At 37.8% G+C, this 20,373-nt stretch overlaps 1 protein-coding gene across 1 annotated transcript; it reads left to right on the top strand.

The window, feature by feature from the left end:
- Positions 1-13,771: 13,771 nt before the first annotated feature.
- On the top strand, positions 13,772-17,887 carry LOC129242888 (synaptotagmin-7). The gene is made up of 8 exons (XM_054879790.1): positions 13,772-14,047; positions 14,127-14,345; positions 14,407-14,493; positions 14,557-14,953; positions 15,015-15,295; positions 15,373-15,522; positions 15,576-15,716; positions 17,741-17,887. Exons 1-8 carry the CDS (start codon positions 13,772-13,774, stop codon positions 17,885-17,887), a joined length of 1,698 nt encoding a protein of 565 aa, XP_054735765.1.
- Positions 17,888-20,373: the final 2,486 nt, after the last annotated feature.

Raw genomic sequence — 20,373 nt, forward strand, 5'->3', positions numbered from 1 at the left:
AGTTTTGTGGTTAGTCTGCCTGGCAGAGACGAATATGGCATAAATATCATAGGGAGCATTCCACGGAAAATGACAAGTACGACTACCACGCCAATTACGCTTTTGGGGATTTTTTAGTGTGCAATAAGCGATTTTTACTATCGATTTTTTTGTTTATTTTTACACATTTTTAATCGGTTATGCAGAAAGCAAAGGATTTCTGTGCATTAACAGCGACTTTGGTTGAAATGAATGACATTTGAAAAGGTCGAGCCAAGGAGCACCAGGAAATTTGGTGGCTCCTAAAACACTCACGCTAAAGAGCCCATTGTATTTAAAGCTCTGGAAAGGGGGTAGATAGTCAAGGAGGGAAGGGGAAAAGTATCAGAGAAAGGGATAGGAGAGAATAGAGATAGAGATAGAGATAGTTAGTCCTGTGAGAATTTTCCAGATTCTTTGGCAAATCTGTAAATATCCTCCAGTTTTAGAGAACGAATGTTACTCATTCTCATGACATCGGGACCCAATACTCGTAGCCGTGCTCTAGCAAAGGCAGGACACTCACAGAGAAAGTGCTCGTCGAATTCGTTTAGAAGAACATTCACAAGTAACTTTTTGAGTGCTGTAAAAAGGCTGGTAGTGTTTATTTTTGCTCTGTGATTGTTACTGCTTCACGATTATGTTGCACATTATTGCAACTACTTAACACCTCATCCAACTGTTCGCCCATCGAATGCAGTGAGAATTTGCTATTTTTTCTTTTATTTATGAGTAGTTATATATGTATTTGTGCAGATGTGCATGTATGTTTCTCCTAGTGCATCCCTCAGGTTGTGGTGTCGATGCGCACACTATTTTGTTTTTTCATACTTTAAAAGGATTTGTCATTTATTTACTTCAATATTGCAACCGAAACTCTGCAGGGAAATCAAATGAAAATTTATTATCAACCACTCTTAACTGTCAACTACATATAAGTAATTGAGTAAGTGAATAATATTTGATTTTCCTTAATTCATTCAATCGCCACTTTTGCATCTCCCTCGCTATATTTCTCACTCTCTCTCGCCTAAGCCCTCCTTTCCCCTTGTCATTGGTTGCCACGTTGATTAATGCCGCGTTAAATTTCAATTCAGGTTTCATGCAACAAACATCAAACAGTCAGATTTACCACGAAGCTTATTTTGAGTCATTCCATTAGTAGCTTTTCAGTAGATGCACTTAAAGCGCAATATGCGTGTAAATACATAAGTATATGTATGTACGATCTGAACGCACAAAGGCAGGTCATTGGGGGGATGTTTGCTTTTGGAAAATGTTTATGAGATTCTATTATCTGATCACCAGTATATAAGTTTGTTTAGTCAGTCAGCATCCATGGAGAGACCAGACGAAATGCAAAATCACCAGGACGTTATGGCCCACCTACAACCTCAAGCAATCGTCGACATTGATAAACCTGAAACGACGGGACGCCTGGAGACTAACGGCAGTCATAACTGGCTTTTGGTCTATCGCAGAACAAGCAGCAAAAATGGGTATCCATCACAATACATACTGTCACAGTTGTAAACAACCAGAAAAAAAGGAGACAATCTTCCATTTCCTCTGTGAATGCCCTGTCCTATGGAAGGACAGAATGTTAACCCTGGTCCGACCGCTGTTCGAGTATCTCGAACAACTGTCTGGCTTAGAGGTCAACAACCTAATAAGGTTGTTAAACCGCACAGACTGGATATAGTCATGCTGTAAATAACCGCTAAACAAGTTGGTAACGAGGATGTGGCAATAAAATGCTGCGGAAGCGCTAGTTGGATTCTGGAGGAATCATCACTTTAACCAACCAACCAACCAACCATTCAGCATCCAACTGCTCTCATGCATAAGCAAAGCTTGGACGCTTCTAGCAAAAATATAATTAACTGCCAACTTTTTTAAATCTTACACTGATTGCAGCTTTTCCTGCTTTAACCTAACCTTGTCCTATTTCTTAACGGCTCTCCTTGTCCGAAGTCTCCAGGTCACGCGGTGCTGCGTCGTCTCTTCGCTGACGTTTCTGCATCGCATGTCGTTTTCAAAGGTGTTTTTCCAGGTTTTTGGTGGCCTACCTGGCACTCTTTTCTCGACCTCTATCTACAACACTTGCCTCACTACGTAAACCTCCGGTCTTCTCATAACATGGCCCTACCAGCGTAGGCGGTTTTCCTGGAGCTCAGAGCTGGTTGATGCAACTTTATTGTTACCAAGAATAAAGGTGTTTTGAATCTTGTCCAGCAGTGTAACGGCGCTGGTGCACTTCAGCATCCGCATTTCTGCCGCATGCAGTTTCAGCTCTAGTTTACGTGGAAATTGCAGCCTTTCCATTTTTTACTCAGTCGCAACGCCAGTTCAAACAAAGTTGAATTTCTTTGGTTTTTACATTGAGTTGCATACTATTAAACCACCAGGATTACCTTCAATGATGAAGGATCAATCAAGAAAAGAAGAATTACGGGAACTGACTTGCATTATTTTTTGCATAAGATTTGGACTCTTGGATGAAGTTTTAGTTCAGTGGGCTTCATTGAAACATTAACTTAAAGAATGTGTCCACTTTAGAGAAATTGATTTTAGAATGTAATACGAAGCACATCTCTGGGGGAGTCTACGTTACGAGCGCAGATATAAAATTTCACTATAAAAGTAGAAAAACCGACTATGAAACTAAGCCAATCAAAATGTAGAGTATGCAAATCTAAAAAGCTGCAAATTGACTGATTACTCCAATCGTTGGCCGATTATGACGAGGTGCGAATAGCAATAACACGGCTAAGGAACAACGAAGCCGCGTGAGTAGACGGACTGCCGGCTGAGGGCAGCAAGGGGCTGGTAAGGTAGATGTATGCATCAGCTCCTATCCAAAATATTATCGAATGAATGCATATCCATCGATTAGAATTTAAGTATGTTATAAATTCTATCAACCAACTGATTGCAACTTATCAGTGTGTGTTTAGAACTGAAAATCCCACAATTTAACACAGTGCGGCAAGTCTTGGAAAAAGCCCCTGAAAAGCAAATCGACACCGACCATTTTTTCGCCAATTTTAAAGCCGCTTTCGACAGTACGAAAAAGCGTTGCCTATATGTCGCGATGTTTGCATTTGATACTCCCGCAAAACTAATGCGATTGTGCAAAATGACGTTGTTCAGTATCAATCAATCAGAATTAGGAAGATCTCTCCGAGCCATTTAATACCAAACGAACTTTCAGAAGAAGATGACTCTCTATCGTGTGACTTCTTCAACCTGATGCTGGCAAAGATTGTACGGGTCGCAGAACCTAATCGATTGATATAGAGGTCTTAATAACCGGGCTATTAGTTCTGCCTTTTCTAAGCTGGTTAAAAAAGCGAAGCGAATGGGTCTGGTGGTGAACGAGGACATGACGAAGTACCTGCTGTCCATAGGATTAAACAAACAGTCGACGCACTCTCGTATCGTCACAGAAACTTTGTTTACTTAGGAATCATTAACACCGATAATAATGTCAACCCTGAAATCCAACATAGAATCTCTCTTGCCAACAAGTGCTACTTTGCACTAAGTAATAAAGTACTCTCTCAACGAACAAAACGAACACTTTATAAATCTCTCATCATGACCGTTGTACTATAAGTACATGGCACAGAAGATTGGACGATGACAACATCTGATGAGTCGTCCTCTGTTGGTTTGATCAATGAGGAAAATAATATTTGGGAGATTTTTGAACCTTTGTACGTTAGCCACGGCGAGTATCGTAGACAATGGAATAATAAGCTGAATGAGTTTTACGGCGACACGGACATAGTGCAGTGAATGAAAATCCAGCGGCTCCGCTGGCAAGTTCATGTCGTCCAAATGGATGCAAACGCTCCAGCTCTTAACCAGCTGGTGGTAGCTACTACTCTACGACCTCCTCTGAGGTGGAAAGATCTGATGGAGAATAATTTGGCGTCAATTGTGTGTCCAACTAGCGGCAGTTTATACGAGAAGAAACTGCTTGAAAGCTTTGCAAAACTCGGCTAAATGCAAATATGCAAATATTATATTTTACAAAGCGCAGTAAAATAAACCATTTCTTTCAAGAACGGAAAATCTTACCTTTTACACAAGTTGCTGAGGAAGAATGAGAAAGTGTTTTTTCTGCTATTATAGAATCTTCAAATGCAATCGTTTATTTTCTAGTGAAAATAGAGAAAAGAAACCTGGACACTGGCAAATTCATTCCAAAATTTATATCAGTTCTCTGAGTTTTCCAACAATAATCTAATTTGCGGGTTTTTTCCACTTCAATTATTAGTTTTCCCACAAACATTGTGATCGAAATTTAAAACCAATATTAAACACAAATTCAAAAAAATTTCAAAAAATTCGGTTCAATTCGAGCAATTGTAAATTTAGAAAATTAAAAATAAAAGCATAATTAACTAATCAGATATTTAAATTTAAATTGAGACCAGACCAGTGCCTACACTTGAACACAAATACCTCTGTATGTGCGAGTACATAATTTTGGTCGCACATAATTCAACAGTAATCGATTTATTGGTCCGATTTAATTGTTTTGCAGTTGACCTGCATAGAGGCTTGTAAACACAAATTTGAAAATGTCATATGATTATCGGCATATGAATATTTGCATATTAGAGTAAATGTAGTTTTGTGGTTAGTCTGCCTGGCAGAGACGAATATGGCATAAATATCATAGGGAGCATTCCACGGAAAATGACAAGTACGACTACCACGCCAATTACGCTTTTGGGGATTTTTTAGTGTGCAATAAGCGATTTTTACTATCGATTTTTTTGTTTATTTTTACACATTTTTAATCGGTTATGCAGAAAGCAAAGGATTTCTGTGCATTAACAGCGACTTTGGTTGAAATGAATGACATTTGAAAAGGTCGAGCCAAGGAGCACCAGGAAATTTGGTGGCTCCTAAAACACTCACGCTAAAGAGCCCATTGTATTTAAAGCTCTGGAAAGGGGGTAGATAGTCAAGGAGGGAAGGGGAAAAGTATCAGAGAAAGGGATAGGAGAGAATAGAGATAGAGATAGAGATAGTTAGTCCTGTGAGAATTTTCCAGATTCTTTGGCAAATCTGTAAATATCCTCCAGTTTTAGAGAACGAATGTTACTCATTCTCATGACATCGGGACCCAATACTCGTAGCCGTGCTCTAGCAAAGGCAGGACACTCACAGAGAAAGTGCTCAGTGCTATCCGCCTCCTCCAAGCATGACAGGCGACTTTGGTTACTTAAATAAAAATTGTCTGTATTTTGCATGAAGAACACTAAATTCTTACGCCTGGGAACCTATAAGTACAAAGCCTAGGCCAAGAGTATCCTAATTTCTCGTAAATTTTTTTTTAAATAATTTTCTAATTTTTAGTTAATACATAAATATTTATTAATTTCCATTAATATTAATGAGAGTGAGAGGGACAGAGTTCTCCCCTACACACAGAAAATTTGTGTATAAATATACAAATATTTTAGAAGCAAATAATAATTTGAGTTTAATCTTCCCAACACAACTTTAGTAACGACGTTTTTTTGTTAGTTTCAATTTATATCGTAGCAACCATGGGATGTCTCTGCAAAGTTTAATATGTTCCGTTATACCCAAGCCCGAAGTGTTACCATTACCAATTACCATCAACGCACAGCCAGTGAATGGAAAACTGGCAATGATGGAATACACGTCGTGTTATTAATTCACTCAAATGACGCCAACTTATCCTCGAACTACATGCACACATACATTTCCCATGCACCTACATATGTATGTATGTAGTTGTGACATATCTATTTGCGCATACGAGCTCAGTAAATAAGCATTTTCAACTTAGATAGGGATGCACCACATGAACAAGCACTGACGTAGACATTCAACCGTACTCTGCTTGCAGCCTTTCAAGGTGTTCGCACACAAACCCAGCTGTGGTCACTACTCCGGAATGAGGCTAATTAATGCTTTGGCTTTGGATGCGCCTGCATAGTCATTCCAAAAAACTAATAACTGAACGAAGCAGCCCAATATGTGCCTAATAGCAGTTTGCAGCCCATTTGCAATAAACACCCTGTTCTAAAAACATACTCTGCATACATACAGAGGGTTGCGCACACGGTGAAGGGAACACAGAAAATATGGCCAACATCATATCGTTAAGCGGATCTCAGTGATTTTGGAGGAATCAGCTGACCTGTTTGACGTAACAGGGGATGTGACAGTGGCAGAAGTCGGCAAAAACTAAATACGAAAAAATAAACGCAGCCACTGCCAATGTTGCTTCGTTGCCGGCTGAACAAAGACCGATTGGAAGACTGATTGTATTTAACTAACCTCACTTTACACATTTCATTTTCATTTCATTTGGCTCTCTCTCTCTTTGCCTGTCAGCCAAGGTTTCTTTCACAATTTTGCTTCGGATGTTCAAGCCATGTAATCTATCACTCGCTTATTGCGCATATCGCGGTAACGTTGACAAAATTAGTTGGTGAGCTGACGTAATTGCAAGTTAATTTCAATAAAGCGTGCAACTGAAGCTCAATGCGGGTATGAAACACCAAATTCTAGCAAAGGTTTTCTCTAACAGCGGTCGCCCCTCGGCAGGCAATCACAAACCTCCGAGTGTATTTCTGCCATGAAAAAGGTCCTCATAAAAACCGGCTGCCGTTTGGAGGTGGCGAAAAACTGTAGGTCCTTCCATTTGTGTAAATATATCTTAACGCACACTTACGTTTTCTGCAGCTGTTTTCAATACATTTTAGCAAAAGTTTTGGTACCAAATACCTTAGTCATTATTTATCTTAACCCTGGCATATACAATATTTACAGCTCTAAAATTCATTCGAAATTGTAACAAATTATTGTGGATCTATTGAAATATTTCAAAACCATTCGTTAAAAACATTTTCCGCACCACAGCTTTTCTACTAAATAAGTAAAATAAAATAGCTGTTAAAATTAAAGAAAAACCAAATCAAAAATATTTCCCATACACGACATAACCACCCTAACGTAAATAATTATGTATGCTATGGTAGTAAAAGTACATATATACAAATGTTTGTATGGATGCCTTCAAATACATTTCGGAAGATCTGCCAGACCTGCTAATGAAAGTTTATTTTCAAATATGTTACACGAACGATAGGATTTATTTTTTTTATTTATTTATTTAAAAGAAAAACAATTATAAATAATTATTCCACTTAAATACTAAAGCACTGGCTGCCAGGACCTTCGGCTTAAGTAAAAATTAATTTATATTTATTATAACTAAATAGAGATCGTTTAATAAGAGAATTTATAACTAAAGAAGAAAATATTAACATTTCTGGCAAATAAAAATATTTAGAAACGGACATTATAACTGCTGGGCATATTAAGTCCAGGCTCTTAAATCTAATTAAGTTTTGTTAAGTATACCTTCTACTCAAATATGAACGAGACGGTATCAATAAAACGGTCCACGGATGACATATGGCAAAAATAAATTTTTTGTTTTTTGGTAGGACTGTTATAAGCTTACATGGCAAATTTCAGCGTGATATGTCACATAGTTTGTTTTCTGTGCTACTATAAACAAGTCAAGCTCGAGTGTGTGACGGATTTCGATCCGTCCGTATATATTATCTCGCAATCACGTTTGAAAGGCTCAAGGGCTGCATTGTGTAATTGTTGGTATTCACTATTGCTGGTAGAGTCTCTGGTTTGTTTTTGTGATGCATTAATAAGTGATGGTACGAGTATAAGCGAAGAGCAGTCGGAAATATTGCTGTTTCAACCAATGACGGAGTTGATATGATATGTAGCCGTTTCGATAGTGTTAAGCAACGCATTATGGTGAAAGGTTTGTTCGTTGTGATTGGTTTTTCAATGACGGTCTTAACTTGTGTAAGCAATAAGTCGTTTCGGGCGTGAAACAACTTAGGAATTAACATCATAGTATTACGTGCAATTCTGGAGGAAATATCAGGCAATCCGGCCTCTGCAAGTACTACTTTTGTTGGCGAGGTTGGGAAAGCTCGAATACTTCTTTTAGCTGCGAAATGGTACGGAGCATGGAGTAGTTTGATATGGCTCTAGGCGCAGTGTCCATATATCGTCAGCCCATAATCGATTTTTGATAACAAAAGGGCTTTTGTAATATTTACAAGTGAATTCGTATGACACAAACAATGTTTAGAAGATAAAAATTTTATAATGTTTAATCTAGAGAATAAGCTTAATCTAACCGATTTACAGTGTTCTTTGTATGTTAGATTTTGACGTGATAACGTCTTATAATTCGATTTAACAGGCTGCACGCACGAAAAAATGTGTCGTTACCTTACTCATTAGTGTTACCTTGCTCATTGCCGTTACCTTGCTCATTAGTGTTACCTTGCTCATTGCCGTTACCTTGAATGAACTGCAAGCGAAAGCGCGGAACGAACGACAAAGCAAACGAACGGCAACGTTCGACATCTTGCTCTCTCCTACTTAAGTGAGCGTATATGTGTATGTATATGCGCATATGTACATATATAATATAAATTCAGGTATTTGTATTTGCATATGCCTTCTTATTGATTATTATTAATTTGATTTACTTGAAGAATTTAAAATAAAACCAAGTTTGTTAATAATACCTGTTGTTTTAATGTTATTATTATTTTTTGACGTGATAACGTTTTATAATTCTATGTAGCCGGCTGCACGCACCAAAAAATGCGTCGTTATCTTGCTCATGCGTCGTTACCTTGCTTGAACAGCATGTTATGTTGTGTTATAATATGTTATGTTATGTTATGTTATGTTATGTTATGTTATGTTATGTTATGTTATGTTATGTTATGTTATGTTATGTTATGTTATGTTATGTTATGTTATGTTATGTTATGTTATGTTATGTTATGTTATGTTATGTTATGTTATGTTATGTTATGTTATGTTATGTTATGTTATGTTATGTTATGTTATGTTATGTTATGTTATGTTATGTTATGTTATGTTATGTTATGTTATGTTATGTTATGTTATGTTATGTTATGTTATGTTATGTTATGTTATGTTATGTTATGTTATGTTAAAGTATATTATGTTATGTTAATGCTAACTCATTCTCTATATCCATACAAAATATCTATCAAACAAATAAAATTAAAATTTTCTTTTGAAAAATGCAACCATTCAATCAGTATTTTCTTATGACGTTATCACGTTAAACTATCGTCAGTAAACCGACTTTACAGACAACCTCTTTTTTTTTATCAAATATTAGACCTAATATTTTTAAAGTGTTACGATGGGGAATTTGAATGTTAGAAAAGGATATGTAGGGAAAGGAGCAATTATGTTTACGACATATATGGAATGTGGAGTATTTATTTGCTGAAATATTGGCACCAGAACTTTTAGACCATACGTTGATATCACTTAAAATTTTTACGAATACATTTTTGACTTTATTAAGGTCTTTTATTTTAGTGAAAACTAATACATCATCTGCGTATATGAAGTGGTCAACAAATGGATTAGAAGAGATTATGGAGCCCACTTTGTTGAAGGCTATTGTGAAGAGAGTTTCAGAAAGGGGTAAGCCTTGAGGTATACCATTATGAAGGTTGTATATTTAAGATTTGTGCTTATTTGCGTAAACAACAAACTTTCGATTTGATAAAAAAGATTTAACAATGTTGTATATTTTGGTACCAATCTTCCAACATTTTAGCTCATCAAGAACTATATGTACTCCTATTCTATCAAATGCTTTTTCGAAGTCCAAGCTCAATACGAATGTGTGGTTTCGAGCAGCCATGGCTGAAGAGGCGAAATTTTCGAAGTAGAGTAGGGGGTCCATAACTCCCAACCCTTTCTGAAAGTCGAATTGGTGGGACTTTATAAGTCCCTTTGCTTTGGCGTACCACATAATTCGGGTAGAAAGTATTTTCTCTAAAGTTATGGACATACAGGGAAGGAGGGATATTGGTCTATAATTCTCTACATAGGAGGTGGATTTATTGGGTTTTGGGATGGGTAAAATTGTGGCAACTTTCCATTGTTGAGGGTAAGTTCCGCAGGTTAAAATTTGGTTGAACAGGTTTACAAGTCTACTTTTAAGGGGATAAGGGATATTTTTGAGGATAGGATAGGATATTTTGTCGGCACCAGGAGTTTTGCCCGTAAGTGTCGAAATGATTGAGTCGAATTCATTAACTGTAATACAAGATTCAATGATTTGGGCTTTTGGGCAGGGGAATGGGTTACGGTAGTTTTCCGTCAGGACTCGATTTTTCAGGGAGTTGAACTTGGAAGGGAAATTAGTGCTATGGGAATAAGATGACCATGTCTGCGCAAACTTTTCTGCGATGTCCTGTAGTGAGTAAATAGGTCCCTGGTATGTGTGAATGTGAGAGATATCGGAGCGTCGAGTACAACCCGTTAGAATTTTAATCTTCGACCATATTTTTTTGGGATTCGAGGATGGATTAATACTCTCCGTTATCTTCTCCAGTGGGTGTCTTTTGGCAGACTTCAATTCCTTTCTAAATGCGGCGTTGACTTTTTTATAGTCTACTAGATTAGTGTTGGACCTGTTGTGTTTAAATTTTGTCCATAAGCGCTTTTTGTTATTTCTAAGGATGGTGAGTAGGTTCAACCAATAAGGCAGTTTGGCTGAGAATACTTTTGGGTTAGTTTGAGGGATAGAGAGGTGTGCAGCAGAACGGATAATTGTTTTTATTGTAGATGTTTCGGCATTTATATTTTGGCGAGCTGGTTTACTATCACACAATGATGTACAGATGGTGCAGAACTTTAGCCAGTCTGCCTTTTCTGTCAGAAACTTTACGCTAGGCTTTATGCTATAAAATTTGGGGAACGAAAGTGATGTGATGATGGGGAAGTGATCGGTATTGTGTAGGTCGTCAATTGTATGGGAGGAGAGTTTAGGAGCTATTGTTGTGGAAGCAAGGACAATGTCGGGATGGGTGAATATTCAGTGTGTAGAGAAATGAGTGGGTTGACCATCATTAAGAACAACAAGGTCGTGTGTTAATATGAGATCTTCAATTATTTCGCCTCTTTTATTCGCAGAATTGGAGCCCCAAAGCGGACTCCATGCATTAAAATCGCCTACAATGATAATTGGGGTAGTAAAGCAGCTAATTATCTTTGAAAGATCACTAACGCTAAAGGCTTGGTGAGGTGGAATATAAAAGTTAATTATAGTGATTTTGTATCCAACATCCATTTCGATTGCTATTGCAGATAATTGGGAACTAATCGGAACTTGCTTGTGATTACGTGACTTTTTTATGAAAACAGAAATTCCTTGTTTACAATATGTATTTTGAGAATTATTGTGGAAGTAAATCTCATATTTGTTAGGGGCATGGAGCTTTTTATTGTGTGGAAGATGTGTTTCCTGTATGCAAATAATTTCGGGAGAATATTCATTAATTAATATATTTAAGTCTGGGTAATTGTTGAGGAGACCGTTCATATTCCATTGCAAAATCTGCATCACTTATTCTATCATTTGAGAGGGATCAATTATATGAGCGGATGGAAAGAGGGTAGAGGTTAATGCTGGAGATGTAAGGTGGGAGAGAAGAGAAGAAATCATATCGTGAGTTTTTGAGTCATCGACTAATGTATTTGTTGTCATGTTTACTTCATTTAGTGTGGTTTTATTTTATTTTGTTTTGTCGTTTGTGCTATTTACATTATTGTTGCTTCTGGAGCTTGTTTGTTCAGGTAGAGTGTTTTGAATAGGGCTATTGTTTGTTTGTATAGTGTTGTTATTATTTTTTGCTACATTAGCAAAGGAAGTGGAGGTCTCATTGAGAGTGGGGGGTACTCGCATTTTGTGTTTTTTTATTGCTTCACGCATGCAACATTTGTTGTCTGTTTTAATTGTTATTATTTCTTTCATTTGTATGAACTTAGGACACAATTTGCTAGAGGCAGAGTGACTACCTTAAGAGTTTATACAAAAAGAACGTGAACATGGTTGTGTGGAGTGAGGGGGGAGGGCACATGCATCACATACAGGGGCCTTAGTACATCGTTTTATCGTATGACCGAGAAGTTGACAACATTTGCATCTCATCGGATTTGGGTAATATGGTCTTACCTTGGTGGTGTACCACGAAACATCGATTTTTTCAGGCAAATGATAATAATCGAACGTAAGAAGCACAACTCCGCTTGGGACTGCTTGGTTGTTTATATAGGCATTTAGGGAATTTTAAAATTTACACGACACCCTGTTCACTTAAATTTTCAACAATTTCGTTGTCTGGAATATCATTGAGACACGGTGCGAAAATTGTACCTTTTGTGTAGTTCAGGTTGTTATGAACAATTTTTACGTCACAAATCCCAAACAAGGTGTTGGTAGCTAAAAACTTTTGAGCAATGTGGTCTTTCAGAAATATTTATAATTTCAGAACTTATGTTTTTGAGAGCTTTATGCACAGCGAAACATGAGTACTTACTTAATGGCTTTTCTGAATTAACTGCACTGGCGACAAAGTATTTTGGATTTTCTTTTTGACGTGATAACGTCTTATAATTCGATTTAGCCGGCTGCACGCACGAAAAAATGTGTCGTTACTTTGCTCATTAGTGTTACCTTGCTCATTTGTCGTTACCTTGCTCATTTGTCGTTACCTTGCTCATTGCCGTTACCTTGAATGAACTGCAAGCGAAAGCGCGGAACGAACAAAGCAAACGAACGGCAACGTTCGACATCTTGCTCTCTCCTACTTAAGTGAGCGTATATATGTATGTATATGTATGTATATGCGCATTTGTATATAAATTCACATACTTGTATTTGCATATGCCTTCTTCCTGTGTGCATGGTAATGAACCATTTCTCTGTTGAGAATAGGACGATGATAGAAAAAGTAGGAAATGAAAGGGAGTGTTTCGAGTGTAAAGTGTCTTGAAAAAGGCAAATCGATGATGGTGCCTCTTAGTGTTGTTGATAAATAAAATTAAAATTTTGTTTTGAAAATTGCAACCATTCCATCAATATTTTCTTATGACGTTGTCACGTTAAACTATCGTCAGTAAACCGACTTTACAGACAACCTCTTTTTTTTAATTGAGGGGAGGGTTGGAAAGTTATTAACTGAACGTGGTTTTTTTCTTTTTGGCTTAGGACTTGTGGATAACAGGGCGAACCTGTTATCCCCAAGAGGCGGTCCCCCAGGGGGCATATCTTTAGCAATCGCTTGTTCTCTATACGGAGTATTTGACTCGTACCTTAGAAGATAAAGACTTTTGCACACTGCTAATTGCACGAAAATAACACAAAGCGAACGCAAGAAAATCACTCAGAACGCTGTAGACACAACCGTACACGTCGAGTATCAGTCGATGACTGATCATAAGATTTACTTTACATATTTCGATAAAATTCTCTTTTTGACATTACGAAAATTACGTTCTTAACATTACATTTGGACCAAGATGTTCTTATATTGTACATACATACATACATAGCATAGCGCCCATAATATAGGGTGCGGGGATATGCTCACCAGACTAATTATATTTAAATGCTAAAAACAAAATTAGGGTAAACACAGAAATTATGTAGCCAAATAAAGCTCTGCCAAAAATTAAAAAAGAACAAATCCTAAGAAAACTCTGTAACGACGCCGCCCAGGAGTTAAATTAACAAATAAATAATTTGAAATCAGCTAATATTACTTTCAATAGTGATATTCAATAAAACACATCCGCCATCAGCCTCTTCGAGAGAATGAGCGGTCTCGGACCCGCCGCTTGTTGGCTTGCCCACAAACGAATCGAATCGTGGTCCCGTATGGCCAAAGAACGTGTCGGTGCGGTGCGTCGTGTAACGCTCGACCGCAATTCAGAAGATAATAACGGTCCGACGACATCTACGTCCTCCACAACACCGCCTCCACCTATGACGCCACCACCGTCTGCTTCGTCGGTGGCATCGACCACAAGTGGCATTGGTAGTGGAGCAGGCAGCGTCAGCGATAGTTGTGATTTGCCAACAGACTCAGAGGTTTTAAGAAACTTATTTACTCCTCTCAATAAATCCACATAGTATTCAATTTCATACATACCTTATATTAATTTTACAGGAAGTGAATGTTGTCAAAGAGACGCAACCCATACAACCACCATCCACTTTGGGCGGTTCAGCACACATAGTAAATGCAGATGTTTTGCGCGGTCCAGCAGAAATTCTTCACAGCCCATTACACTTGCACCACCAGAGTCGTTCTTTCCCACCGCGCCTACAGCGCACACCATCTGTATCCAGTCAGTCGAGCGTGGATAGCGCACCATCAAGGCATTCAGTGAGCAAAAGGCATCTCAACTTTCTCCTTATACCAAAATAACAATTTTTCTATATTGAAGGCACACCGCGGCTCATCGCCTCAGATTCGTACATTCGGACCCGATGGACGAAGCTCGCTTCCTACTGATCCTGGCTTTCCTCACCACGTAAGTTCATTAAATGTTTCTTGAAATTACAACATGGCTTGAAAACTTCAATCTTCCCTAAAGTTGGCTCGCTCACCAAGTCCAATGCGTACGATTTCACTGGACGCCCGTTGCGGTAGCCCTGCTTCGACAGATGTCAGTGACTTGCGTACGCCCAGTCCCTCACAGAGCAGCCTCGCCTCTATAGCCGGTGGCTCGGCTACTTCCAACATCAGCATGAATTCAGCAAAGGTCGGTCGCTGCCTTTCCCCACTACTAATACCGCCACGTACACCAGCGGGTATTGATCCTGCCATTGGACCAGCTTCGCCACTTGGCGCTTTGCAGCCCGACTTATATCGTGTACCAGATGGGCCCATCTATTTGACGGCGCCTGAGTCTAGTCCAGCTCTGGGACGCCTACATTTGCGTGTTAAATACGACTACCATCTTTTTGATTTAACAGTACACCTGATCGAAGGTGAGTTTAATATGATGTTTTTTTTTTCCTACATACAATGATGAATGTTTCTTCTATTCAGCTCACAATCTTTGTCCGATTGAGGAAGGAGGTTTTCGCGATCCGTACGTGCGCCTTATGCTTGAGCCTGAGGTGGATAATAGGAAGCGACAGACCCACATACACCGTGGCGAATCAAATCCATATTTTGATCAACATTTCAAGTTTCCCGTTTCGCGCGATCAACTGCAGGGCAAGGAGCTCAAATTACAGGTTTTGGATTACGACCGCTATTCCCACAATGACATAATTGGCGAAGTGCGTATATCTGTCGATAAGTTGGACCTGTCAAAATCGGTGGAGGTAAAATAATGTTTTATTCTAATATATGTAACCGTATAAAGGCAAACCATAAGTAACTATTTCTGTCCTTGTTTTAGATCTGGGGTGACTTGTTGCGTGTCAGAAAACCACAAGAAAATCGTCCGGAACTTTTATGTTCACTGAACTATTTGCCACAAGCCGAGCGCCTAACAATTGTCATTATGAAAGCAAAGAACTTGGACACTATCCAAGAACCCTATGTTAAGGTAAAGTCGTTATCATCTTTTGCGATATCAAACAAAATTAAATTTGCTTTCAGATTTATTTGATTCAAAATGGCAAACGTGTGAAGAAAAAGAAGACCAGCATTAGCAAGTCTGAAGATCCTGTTAATCCCATTTGGAATGAAGCATTCACATTTAATTTACAATCAGTATATTTGCACAGTGCGGCGATAGAGGTGGGTACCCTGTACTTAAAATAGAAAATAGTGTAATATCACAGTTTTACTAGCTATTCTCCATTGTGATGAATCTCATGCCTCGTCCTATAGTTTCGATTCCGATCTGTGTCACAACCTCCAAAATATCTGATATTTCACATAAAAAACGTAGCAGTAACCGGGTAATCGAAAAGAAAGACTTAGATGTGGGATTCTCGAGAAGGCATTGTCCCTGCCCTGCCGTCAAGTTTATAGTCCTCCGTGTAGATGGCAACACTACCTTGTAGCGGGCAACGGTTTTATTAATTTTTGTAGGCTCTCAGAGCCCAGGGATTTGTGCTGCTAGAGAAAAAGTTGAATATTTTTTGTATATTTCTTTAGGGTTCCATCACACACTAATCTTCCCAGATAAGAAGACTAAGGTTAACCGGTTATTCAAAGTAGACCACTATACCACCGCTTCTTAGTGCAAAATAGATTTAACGCCCATAGTGGTGCATAGATCTCAGTATTTACCTATTGCCTATACATAGATTTTCCTATGTTTAATTCCAGCTTAGCTTTTTATCGAAAATAATGCCCAGAAACTTAGCGAAACTTTAAGTATGATATTTAGTTTAGGTGGAGAGACGTATGACATCGTTTATCTCTTCGTCCAGAAAACACATCTCTAAGCTTTCTTTACAAGTCACAAAGTACTTGCGGACACTTGCCTCTGTACACAATCGGTATATCATAGGGAAGCACTTCGCCCTCTCTCTGTTCTATTTCTTGGAGGAGTGAGCTTACAGTTAGACCCCAAGAGTGGAGAAAGAATTTATCCTTGAGATGTACCACCCGCATGCATGCACCGAAAGTACAGGATGGGCCATATAGCGTTTGCTTTTTGAACCACCTATTTTTTTGAGAATGGGAACACAAATGACATGTCAAATGTGTTTTTAATTTACTTAAAGGTTTGACATTTACGAAATGGGACGCTATACGCTTGAACAAAATTGGGAAATATTGAAAACCTATTTCCAAAGTGGTGAGTCTTCTTCTTTTCTGATTTCCACATCGGTGGCTACGTCAATAAGCAAAATTGTCGGATGTGGGGCTCAGAAAATCCACACGTTACTGTAGAGAAGCAAATGCGTCACTGTTTGGTGCGGTTTTTGGTCTGGCGGTATCATCGGGCCATTTTTTTCGAAAATGAGCGAGGAGCCGGGGTTACAGTAAATGGCGAGCGTTACCGTGACATGCTCAACGAGTTGTTTCCAAAAATTGAAGATGATGACATGGACGACATTTGGTTTCAACAGGATGGTGCAACTTGTCACACTGCCAAAGTTACACTCGAACTTTTGGCTACCGGTTTTGAAAACTGAATAATCAGCCGAAATTCCGATATCAATTGGACGCCTCGGAGCTGTGATTTAAGCCCGTTGGACTATTTTTTGTGGGGAGCCGTTAAGGACAAATACTATGCAAAGCATCCAGAGACGATTGATGCTTTAAAACACGAAATCGAAGTTTCCATTCATGAAATTGGAGTTTAAACAATCGAAAATGTGCTTAAAAATTGGGTTGATCGAATGGCCTACTGTAAAGCCAGTCGGGGCTGTCATTTGAACGATATTATTTTTCATTCATAAATGACAATGTTCAATCTTCAAAATAAAAAAAAAGTTTGAAAAAATATTGACTAGTTTTTTTTATAGCCGATTCAAAAAGCAAATTTTGCATGACCCACCCTATAGTATTCACTATTCATCTTCTACAGCTGAGTAGTAGACAAATGAACTCCACCAGAGAGTCAGCCACACCTAGCCTATTATATTATTCAAATCGGCTTTTTATATCCAAGAGACTAAGTTATTAGAAACACTTAATACTCACTTAATACGCTTAGAAATACTAATACATCCCTCAGTAGTCATCAGACCCGGGATCAACCAAATGTCAATTCCTCTCAAATCCACTTCGCTACGGGGGCCACTTATTTCAAAAAATAATTACTAATTATTAATTTAAAATAAATTTTATATTTTTCTTTCTAGATTTATGTAGTTGGCTCTGGTGGGGAAGCTACGGAAATTGGTAGCTGTGGCCTTGGACCACAGGAGATCGGTACTGGCTGCCAACATTGGCATGATATGATAAATAATGCGCGCAAACCGACAGCAATGTGGCACTACGTGCGCTAAAATCTACTTAACTTGAAAATAAATTTAAATAGAAATCTAAACACATAAGTATTTACACGTCTAGTAACAAGTATTCGTACATCGATGAACTCGTATGTAAGTATGTACGTATTTTATGTGCGAATACTTATTAAATACCCTTTCTACAATACCGATTTTCGTGTTATTCGATTCTTCAATTAAAGAAAATTTATTGAAGTAATTATTTTAAGAAAAATATATAACACGATTTTTGAAAGAAAAAAAACCTGGACTCACATTGTATTCAGCCTAAGCATTTGTTAAACCCACTATTAATGCAGCCCGGTCTTATTGTTCTGGCAAACTCAAAAGTTGCGCGTGTTTCTTTGTTGACTGATTTGAATAGGTCTTTCAAAATCAAACTCAATAAATCTAAAATTGTATGGTCATACTTAAGCTTTAGGGTGTGTCTTTTTGATGGTCTGCTGCTAATACTCAGCTGATTAGTTTTCGCAATATTTCACAAGTTCGCGCCGAACGTGTTGTTTAAAAATATGGAATTATGGGCCAATAACTTCGTTTCGTTTGAACTTAATTTTGCGCTAAAAACAATAAATATAGAATACTGAACTTGAAAGTAGAATTTTTTAAATGACAGCTGGAATACGTGACATTGCGATTGTTGCAGAAATTTTGTGACAGAGCCATCTGATATGATTACAGCTGCCATCTCTTAAAAAGTAACATTGCCGCAATCATTACAGCTCGAACACACTCTCATTCTCTTAAGTTCAAAGCATAAGAAGCTTCAAAATACAATAATGAAGATTAATATAAATAGTTTTGTCTTTGAATCATTTTTAAATCCGCATAGTTTTTTTTTATCCCCTAAAGGTTATAGTTACGAAAACGTTTTTTTATTTCTACAATTTACAATATTTTAAGTTTTTTATTGATTGTAGTTTGATTTTTAATAATATTTATAAAAAAATCTGTTTCATGAGACTTATCAAAAATTTTATAAATTTTTAAAAGGTGGCTCGTCCAATATTGTGATTAATATTCATTCAAGTAAAAGTACCTATTCCAATGACTTTATAAACTTAAATATCGTATGCATATGGCAAAAAGAGGCTAAAAATGCAAATCGAAAAAATAAATGTTTCTTAGCCAGGCCCGTGCGCAGAAAATTTCCGAGGGGGTGGTTTTAACTCAAGTTACGTAATCAATGAATGAAAAAAATGTTTAGAGTACAGAAATTTTATTGTCAAAAGTAATAATTAGCTACATTTAGGTATGTAATAAATCAACTCTTCGAGGTACTGAAAAAAACTCTTTCAAAATTATTTGCGGATCGATTTTGACATCGCGATGTACATTGATCGAGGCTAAGCCGTTCAGGCGATCTTCAGACATTGTTGATCTCAAATACGTTTTCAGTCGTCGCAAAGTTGAGAAGGATCGTTCATTCGTCGCTGTTGTCACAGGCAAAACTGCCATCACGCGAAGCATCTGGTTAACATTTGGAAACGCATCTTCATTACAAATATCGGGTGCTTCAAGTGAGTTTTTTATTTCCTTTCCGGCAATGAGCTTCCGCCAAAGTTGTACTTCGTTCACCCAGATTTCACGGGAATCGTCGTGCAAAATTGAACAGTATGGTTGGAATAGTTGAGCGCAGGACTCTTCCTCGAAAATTTGCATTTTGTTGGGAAAAAGGCAAGCGAAATTTGATAAAATATTGCGGTGATTTAAGAATCGAGATTGCAATTGTACCAGAAACGAATCAATATACGGTATGTAGATTGTTATGCGGAAATAATCTTCAGCTGAACCAGTTTGTACGTTGGAACGTTGGGTCTATTTCGACGCAATCCTTGGCTTTCGCAATTCAATTTCATATTTCGCTCACGCTTTTGTAAATTTGTCTAAACTCTCTACCCTAAACTCTAAACCCTCAGCGTTTTCTCTTCTTTCCATCAAAATTTGAGCCTGTTCTTAGCTTTAATAAATGTTAGCCTTGATGTTGTTTTAAAATAAAACGCAAAAATTAGAACTTTCCGGTTTCCATATTACGGTTTCAGAATACGGCTTTTTGCAATTATGAGTGAAAAATTACATCATTTAAATGCCCGCCATGAGCACGTCTACAGGTAAAATCCGCCAAACAGTCAATTCATGAATGCCCAATTGTTGAGAACGTCGAGATGTCGATGTTGCAATATTCTCAACAAAACGTCCAACTTTTTGACTGGAAGTTCTTTTTCTATTCTTGGCAGAATCAGTTTCTTGGAACTTTTTCCCCAACTTGTGAATTGCCAACTCATTCGGGTGATTATTTTCACAAAAAAATACGAATTTTGCGATTTATTGCTCTTAAAGATCGACCATTTGACTTGATTTTAAAATTGTTTGAGAAAAGGAAACCTCACAAGATTCGCAGACTCTTTGTCTATTTTGACATGTATGCTGAAATGACTTACGTTTTTTATCACGCCCGATACCAGGCCTAACTTATTTCAACA

This window comes from Anastrepha obliqua, chromosome 3 (genome assembly GCF_027943255.1).
Source record: "Anastrepha obliqua isolate idAnaObli1 chromosome 3, idAnaObli1_1.0, whole genome shotgun sequence".
NCBI classification, from domain to species: domain Eukaryota; kingdom Metazoa; phylum Arthropoda; class Insecta; order Diptera; family Tephritidae; genus Anastrepha; species Anastrepha obliqua.

Bases quoted from the DNA above. Each gene is read 5' to 3' on its own strand.
- LOC129242888 (XM_054879790.1), top strand. From the start codon at position 13,772: ATGAGCGGTCTCGGACCCGCCGCTTGTTGGCTTGCCCACAAACGAATC. The intron at 14,346-14,406 runs GTGAGCAAAAGG...TCTATATTGAAG, and splicing joins GCGCACCATCAAGGCATTCA to GCACACCGCGGCTCATCGCC. The intron at 14,954-15,014 runs GTGAGTTTAATA...TCTTCTATTCAG, and splicing joins AACAGTACACCTGATCGAAG to CTCACAATCTTTGTCCGATT.